The sequence below is a fragment of the Melanotaenia boesemani genome, chromosome 14, assembly GCF_017639745.1.
Source record: "Melanotaenia boesemani isolate fMelBoe1 chromosome 14, fMelBoe1.pri, whole genome shotgun sequence".
Taxonomy (NCBI): Eukaryota; Metazoa; Chordata; class Actinopteri; order Atheriniformes; family Melanotaeniidae; genus Melanotaenia; species Melanotaenia boesemani.
The window spans coordinates 741,096-749,830 of record NC_055695.1 but is presented as its reverse complement, the minus strand read 5'-3'; the positions used below and the strand labels follow the sequence as shown (position 1 = coordinate 749,830).

The window sequence follows — 8,735 nt, the reverse complement described above, 5'->3', positions numbered from 1 at the left end:
CCCTGCTGCAACACACCTGATGAAGTCTGTTACTCTTAAATTTGAGATAGGGAAATCTAAAACCTGCAGGACACCGGCCCTCAGGGAGCAGGACTGAGGATCCCTGCTGAAGGACACCAGATAGGACACTGGGTAATTGTTAGTTTTGGAGAGGGTCCTGCAAGCTGATTGGGATTGGGGGGCTGTAAACCCGAGAGTATGGTTACCATGGCAACATACTGTAAACTTAGATAGATATGAACGTTTGTCTGGTTTTCTGGAGGAAACAAAGGAGCTGTCCTACCGGTGAAGCAACATGTTGGATTCCTCAGAATCAACCAGACAAGCAGCTGCTGCAGATTACAGCTTCACTCCGAGTTAAACATCAACTCAGCTGACCTGCAGGTCCACCCACACAGCAACAACACCTGAAACGCTCACCTGAACTCAGACTGCAGCTTCCTGCTCAGCTCTTCATGCCGTTTTCTTTCTGCCTTTTCAGACTCAGAGATGGAAAAAGTGTTCATGCTGAAGGCCTGCCTGCTGCTGGCTGTTGGAGACGTGGCGGCTCAGACAGGTAAGACCGACCTCTACAGAGACTCTAACCACCGGCTCACAGTGAACATGTTTACAGGAACTGTCAGCTGGGAGAAAACGAATATGTGGCATATGATTAGTTAGGGTTTTAATATGCAAGACGAAACGGGACAGACGGATGAGAGAATTTTCCATTTTTATGTCTATATTTCCAACAAGTTGTGGATGAGTCGACGTTCCAGGAAGCAGATTTATTTCCCGTCACTGTTGTTATTGTTGGTCATAAAACAGAGACACACCTGGGGGAAAAATTACTACGTTCCATGGAACAAGGAAGGAAAACCTCCATGTCATGTGTACGTCACATTTCATGTAGAAGACGTGTTTTACATAAAACATTAAAGCAACACAGCGGGGAGCAGGTAGCAGTAACAAGAGCATTAAAACAAACTTTAAAAGAAATGAAAGAAAAAGAAAGAAATAAGCTAAAATAAACCAGATAAAAGCCAGAATTAAGGTTCCAGTGTGGAGAATTAATATCCGTTCTGATAAAAGGCAGCAAATAGAAAAGTTTTAACTCTGATGTAAAACTGCTGAGTAAGCAGACCTGCAGGTTTCTGGGAGTTTGTTCCACATGTGAGGAACATAAAAGCTGAACGCTGCCTCTCTACGTTTAGTTCTGACTCTGGGAACAGAAAGTAGACCTGACCCTGATGACCTGAGGGATCTGGTTGGTCCATAACGAACCAGAAGATCCTGAATGGATTCTGGTCCTAAACCATTCAGGTCTTTGTAAACTAGCAGCAGGAAACCAGTGTAAAGATCTGAGGACTGGAGTTCTAGGATCTACTTTCCTGGTCTTAATGAGGACTGGAGTTCTCGGATCTACGTTCCTGGTCTTAGTGAGGACTGGAGCAGCAGCGTTCTGGACTAACTGCAGGTGTCTGATGGACGTTTTAGGGAGACCTGTGAGGACAGCATTACAGTAGTCCAGTCTACTAAAGATAAATGTGGACCAGTTTTTCTAAATCCTGCTGAGTCATCAATCCTTTAATCCTCCAGATGTTCTTTAAGTGATAACAGGCCGACTTCACAGCTGTTTTAATATAACTGCTAAAATCCAGGTCTGAGTCCAGGACTACTCCCAGGTTTCGGGCTTAGTTGTTAGTTTTGAACTTTGCTGTTTGAAGCTGAGTACTGACTTTTAATTTTTCTTCTTTGGCTCCAAAAACAATTTTTTCAGTTTAGTCTTCATGTAACTGAAGGAAGTTCTGGCCCATCCGATCTTTAATCTGATCCATGCAGATGATCAGAGTCTGGATCGGACTGTGGTCTCCTGGTGAGATGGTTATGTAGATGTGTGTGTCATCAGCATAACTGTGGTAACATGTTTAGTTGTTTCCATAATGTGAGCGGGTAGGAAGTTGTGTCGCTGCTGGAAAACAGCTTTTTCTAGAACCTGACTAAGAAACGGGAGGTTTGATATCGGCCTGTAGCTTTTCATGAGGGACGGGTCCAGGTTTTTCTTTTTGAAACCTTCATCAGAACCAGGATCAGAAAGATAAACCTCCTAACTCAACCGATTGATTAATTGATTGAAAATGTATTTGAACATAATGACAAATATAAAAACAAAAATAAAATATGTGACCAAAAAAAAGAAAACACAAAAAGTTCAAAAGGAGTCGGTTGAGCTTTTTTAAATAATCCCACCCAGTAAATTACAACAGTTTCAGTGTCACTGAAACAGATCATGCTAACTAACAACAAAACTGTGTTCCCTCGTAAATTAGATGAGCAAGGGTTTTGTCAAAACAGAACAGACAACTTATCAAAGAACCGGTTTTAATTGGGATCTTTAGGTTCTCTGTTACCAGGAATGTGGAGTTAAAAGTCAGGTGATGCGCAGACTGAGGATGACCTTTGAACCCTATGTTGCAGCTTCACCTCCCTCCTACGAGCGGCTTCTTCCTCAGTGGCTGACCGGCATCATTGCCGTCTCCGGGTTCCTCCTCCTCACCTTCATCGGCTTCCTGGTGAAGAAAGTCTGGTGTGAGGAGTCCAGAAGGTCAGGCAGTCCTCTTCATCATCCTCTTCATCGCTGTTTATATGAACTGTCAGCAGAACTGATGGTTAAAATAACTGTTGATGAAAAGAGGAGCTGGATACCAGCCCCAAACCTGATTTAAAGAGAAAGATCCTGATAAAATCTGAATTTGTTTGTGTGAAACAGGAAGAATGGTGTGGAGTCTGTAAAAGGAAACGACTATGTAATGAGTGAGCCCTATGACACCAGGCTGGACGCCATCAGGTAGGAACAGGAAGCTGATTTCAGATCAACAATCAGAGCCAGAAGCTAAAAGATGGTCAGATCTTACAAGACTTAAAGAGTCCATGTCCTGGTTTCCCATAATTTCTGGTTAGATGTCAGATGTCTGTTAGGACCTGCCAGTCCTGGGCCAAACCTGCAGGTGCTATTAGCTAACAGTTAGCCAATGTTATTTTTGTGTGCAGGAACCAGATGAGCGTTGAGACGGAGAAAGAAAACGAATATGAGACGAATCTCGGTGCTCTCAGGTAGACGTTCCATCCTAACCAGATTCTGACCCGACAACGTTCCGACCTCACGACGTTCTGACCCGACAACGTTCCTGCCCAACGACGTTCTGACCCAACAACGTTCCAGCCCAACGACGTTCTGACCCGACAACGTTCGGACCCGACGATGTTCCGACCCAACGACGTTCTGATACGATGTTCTGACCCGACGACGTTCTGACCCAACAACGTTCTGACCCAACAACGTTCTGACCCGACGACGTTCTGACCTGACGACGTTCCAACCCAACGACGTTCTGATTCGACGACGTTCCGACCCAACGAGGTTCCGACCCAACGACGTTCTGATTCGACAACGTTCCGACCCAACGACGTTCTGACCCGACGACGTTCCGACCCAACGACGTTCTGACCCGACGACGTTCCGACCCAACGACGTTCTGACCCGACGACGTTCCGACCCAACGACGTTCTGATTCGACAACGTTCCGACCCAACGACGTTCTGATTCGACGACGTTCCGACCCAACGACGTTCTGACCCGACTACGTTCCGACCCAACGACGTTCTGATTCGACAACGTTCCGACCCAACGACGTTCGGATCCTAAAACGTTCCGACCCAACGACGTTCTGACCCAACGACGTTCCGACCCAACGACGTTTCTAACTGAAGCCATTTTGCCGCAACAATGTTCTGACCCAATATTTTAACCCCATGTTCTGTTTGTGTGCAGGAACCGAGTGAGCGTTGAGACGGCAAAAGAAAACGAATATGAGACAAACCTGGATGCTCTCAGGTAGACGTTCCATCCTAACCAGATTCTGACCCGACAACGTTCCGACCCAACGACGTTCTGACCCGACAACGTTCCGACCCAACGACGTTCTGACCCGACAGCGTTCCGACCCAACGACGTTCTGATTCGACAACGTTCTGACCCAACGACGTTCTGACCCGACAATGTTCTGACCCAACGACGTTCTGACCCGACAACGTTCCGACCCAACGACGTTCTGATTCGACAACGTTCCGACCCAACGACGTTCTGACCCGACAACGTTCCGACCCAACGACGTTCTGACCTGACGACGTTCCGACCCAACGACGTTTTAAACTGAAGCCATTTTGCCGCAACAATGTTCTGACCCAATATTTTAACCCCATGTTCTGTTTGTGTGCAGGAACCGGGTGAGCGTTGAGACGGCAAAAGAAAACGAATATGAGACAAACCTGGATGCTCTCAGGTAGACGTTCCATCCTAACCAGATTCTGACCCGACAACGTTCCGACCCAACGACGTTCTGACCCGACAACGTTCCGACCCAACGACGTTCTGATTCGACAACGTTCCGACCCAACGATGTTCTGACCCGACAACGTTCCGACCCAACGACGTTCGGATCCGACAACGTTCCGACCCAACGACGTTCTGATTCGACAACGTTCCGACCCAACGACGTTCTGATTCGACAACGTTCCGACCCAACGACGTTCTGACCCGACAACGTTCCGACCCAACGACGTTCTGATTCGACAACGTTCCGACCCAACGACGTTCTGACCCGACAACGTTCCGACCCAACGACGTTCTGATTCGACAACGTTCCGACCCAACAACGTTCGGATCCTAAAACGTTCCGACCCAACGACGTTCTGACCCGACGACATTCCGACCCAACGACGTTTTAAACTGAAGCCATTTTGCCACAACAATGTTCTGACCCAATATTTTAACCCCATGTTCTGTTTGTGTGCAGGAACCGGGTGAGCGTTGAGATGGCAAAAGAAAACGAATATGAGACAAACCTGGATGCTCTCAGGTAGACGTTCCATCCTAACCAGATTCTGACCCGACAACGTTCCGACCCAACGACGTTCTGACCCGACAACGTTCCGACCCAACGACGTTCTGACCCGACGACGTTCCGACCCAACGACGTTCGGATCCTAAAACGTTCAGACCCAACGACGTTCTGACCCGACAACGTTCCGACCCAACGACGTTCTGACCCGACAACGTTCCGACCCAACGATGTTCTGACCCGACAACGTTCCGACCCAACGACGTTCGGATCCGACAACGTTCGGATCAGACAACGTTCCGACCCAACGACGTTCTGACCCGACAACGTTCCGACCCAACGACGTTCTGATTCGACAACGTTCCGACCCAACGACGTTCTGACCCCACGACGTTCCGACCCAACAACGTTTTAAACTGAAGCCGTTTTGCCGCAACAATGTTCTGACCCAATATTTTAACCCCATGTTCTGTTTGTGTGCAGGAACCGGGTGAGCGTTGAGACGGAGAAAGAAAACGAATGTGACCCGAACCTGGATGCTCTCAGGTAGACGTTCCAACTAGGGATTGACATTTAAGAAGATTTTTGAAGTCGACTAGTGATGTCATCAATAATGAAATACAAAAAAAAACTTTATCTAAATGGAATTTATAAAACGTGTATGAGATGTTATTTGTGCATTGTTTGTGTTCCATAAACATGTTTTTTGACATTGTTATATATTTAGGATTGTGTGGGTTCCAGTGTCCTTTATTGTTCAGCAGGTAGATGAGAAAGTGGGTCAGGGAGGCCGGCTTGCTTTCAGAGGTGCCTGCTATGCTACTTGATCCAAACCCAGCACCCACAGGAGCGTTCAGTAACAACAAAACCAGTCATTTTCCTAGTCTTTCTGCTCTTGAAGCAACATTTCTGAGGGTTTAGTAACCGGGGTGCTCTGATCTGTTGCCTCCTCGATCAGTGAAAACTCAGACAGAAACAGCTGCTAAACTTTCCACCTCCACACCTACGTTGGGAGGCAGAAGAGAGGTGATTACTCCTGGGTGAAAGTGAAACTAGCTTCAGGCTTAACTCCCTTCACTTTATGCTGCGGCATATTTGTGCATAGTTGTACTACCTCAACCTGTAAATACTATGTTAATGTTATGTTTATATTTATATCTATATTTTATTCAATTGCCTATGTTTTATTTGCTTTTATGTTGAATTATTCTTTACTTTCTGTGCTGAACGTACGAGAGCAAAAAGTTTACCGGAGTCAAATTTCTTGTTTGTGCGTACAGACTTGGCCAAATAAATTATTCTGATTCCAAAGCTTGTAGTCTGCAGAGAACCGAGGAAGACGAAGGTCTGCAGAGAACCGAGGAAGAGGAAGGTCTGCAGAGAACTGAGGAAGACGAAGGTCTGCAGAGAACCGAGGAAGAGGAAGGTCTGCAGAGAACTGAGGAAGACGAAGGTCTGCAGAGAACCGAGGAAGAGGAAGGTCTGCAGAGAACCGAGGAAGACGAAGGTCTGCAGAAAACCGAGGAAGAGGAAGGTCTGCAGAAAACCGAGGAAGAGGAAGGTCTGCAGAGAACCGAGGAAGACGAAGGTCTGCAGAGAACCGAGGAAGAGGAAGGTCTGCAGAGAACCGAGGAAGAGGAAGGTCTGCAGAGAACCGAGGAAGACGAAGGTCTGCAGAGAACCGAGGAAGAGGAAGGTCTGCAGAGAACCGAGGAAGACGAAGGTCTGCAGAAAACCGAGGAAGACGAAGGTCTGCAGAGAACCGAGGAAGACGAAGGTCTGCAGAAAACCGAGGAAGAGGAAGGTCTGCAGAAAACCGAGGAAGAGGAAGGTCTGCAGAGAACCGAGGAAGACGAAGGTCTGCAGAGAACCGAGGAAGAGGAAGGTCTGCAGAGAACCGAGGAAGAGGAAGGTCTGCAGAAAACCGAGGAAGACGAAGGTCTGCAGAGAACCGAGGAAGAGGAAGGTCTGCACAGAACCGAGAAAGAGGAAGGTCTGCAGAAAACCGAGGAAGACGAAGGTCTGCAGAGAACCGAGGAAGACGAAGGTCTGCAGAGAAGGAAGATGATCAGGATGAAACTGCTGCTGGTTTAAGACGAGAAAAGAAAATAATCGATCGCAGACTGAAAGATAAAAATAAAACCAGTTAAAACATGTTAACCCGACAAGATCTTCAAAAACCTGAAAAACGTCACAGTGACTCAGCGCCTTCCTTCTAATGAAGAACGATCCAGAACAAGAAGGCGATCCAGAACCAAAAGAGGACAACGGTGGACGTCCAGCAAGTTGTTTTCTTTCTTCTTGTCATGTGAACAATAATCCACTTTATATTTAAACATGGAACTGCTCCTTTCCACCAGTCAGAGGACTGCAGCGTGTCAGGCTCCACCCTTCAAAAAAGAGGGACAGATCACATATTCTGACTCTTTTCCACCAAAAAATCTGTACTGAGCTGAACCGTACTGAACCTGATCTGCTGGCGGAAACAGGATGCAGACCACATCATACCAATGACCCGAATTATACCACTCAGTGGAAACTAGACTGAAGATCCAGTTTAAACCGGTTCTTTGCTAAGTTGTCTGTTATGTGTTGACCAACTCTGTCTCATCCCTTGAGTTAGGAGCCTGTTTTATCCTGAAGGATTCAGAGCTCAGAGATATGTTCCTCTGGAACTGGTCCAGTACCATAACTGGACTTAATCCAATCCAGTAGCGAAACTGTACTGAAACCTAGTCTGTACCAAGACTGGCCTTAAAAATGGAAAGAGAAGATATTTTGAACCTTCAGAAAAATGAAGAACTATTGATGAAGACCACTTTCAAAGAGATTGCACCAATGTCCAAAATAAAGACATAAGGACTGGATCAGAACTCTGGATTAGGACTCTGGACCAGAAATCTGGTCTGGGACACTGTATCAGGACTCTGGACCTGCATGTAGATCAGTGAGATGTCTGTTTACAGCTTTAATCTTTTTCTAAACTTTTTTGGGTCTTTTGGATCAAAGTCGAATCCATCTCTTATCAAACTAGTTTCTTTACTCGTCAGCTGATCTGATTGCGCCCTCCCAGATCAATATCCAATTCTTCTTCCGCGGACAGTTGAATAATAATTAAATTAATAACGATAATGATAAACATAGTTATATTTGACCACATTAACATTCCCTCAGTAAACTGTTAGAAACTTTATTTAAAGTGAGAGTAATGAGGTTTGTTTGTGTTTCAGAACGAAAGACAAGAAAAACGGCTATGACAACCTCAGGATGAAAAATAGTGTGGATAAAGCTACACCCATGTGACCGTCCTCCAGAGATCCTATTGGCCGTCTAGCTTCAGGCTTCTCTTGCAGTTCCAAATAAAACCAGAAATCATGATGGCAGATGTCTCTTCAGGGTCCTAACTTTGATTTTTCATTGTCCGATCAATAATGAAGCAGAAGTTTTGAGATAATCAGCTGTTTTTCTTCGTCCTGATTAATAAATGATCTTTTCTAACCAGTTGCTGTGTCATCTCATTACTGATCTATCAAACAACCAGCTGGGATCAATAATTAACAGCTGAGTCGACACAAACCAGCCGGAGGAGAAAATGTGTTTTCCCACAAACTAAAGCAGCTTCCTAAAGTCTGACAGGACCAGCTCAAAAACCACTAAGACCCAGAACGTCAGCTGTTCCTCCAGGACATTGGCTGTTCGTCCAAGACGTCTGCTGTTCAGCAAGGACTTCGGCTGTTCCTCCAGGATGTTGGCTGTTCATTCAGGAAGTCAGCTGTTCATCCAGAATGTCGGCTATTCAACCAGGAAGCTGGCTGTTCCTTCAGGACGTTGGCTGTTCCCCCAGGAAGTCAGCTG

General features: G+C 46.2%; 1 protein-coding gene across 6 annotated transcripts; it reads left to right on the top strand.

Moving 5' to 3' along the window:
• The first annotated feature begins 260 nt into the window (after positions 1-260).
• pdzk1ip1 (PDZK1 interacting protein 1) lies at positions 261-8,375 on the top strand. Of its 6 annotated transcripts, none has more exons than XM_042006829.1 (10): positions 261-384; positions 482-556; positions 2,458-2,584; positions 2,750-2,827; positions 3,031-3,093; positions 3,812-3,874; positions 4,260-4,322; positions 4,836-4,898; positions 5,364-5,426; positions 8,111-8,375. In XM_042006829.1, the coding sequence occupies exons 2-10, from the start codon at positions 490-492 to the stop codon at positions 8,181-8,183; spliced, it is 660 nt and encodes a 219-aa protein (XP_041862763.1). In that variant the 5' UTR covers positions 261-384; positions 482-489; the 3' UTR covers positions 8,184-8,375. The 6 variants fall into 6 exon arrangements, with proteins under 6 accessions (XP_041862763.1, XP_041862762.1, XP_041862764.1 ...); XM_042006828.1 differs by having other exon boundaries at positions 293-384; positions 488-556; XM_042006830.1 differs by lacking the exons at positions 261-384; positions 3,812-3,874 and having other exon boundaries at positions 473-556.
• Positions 8,376-8,735: the final 360 nt, after the last annotated feature.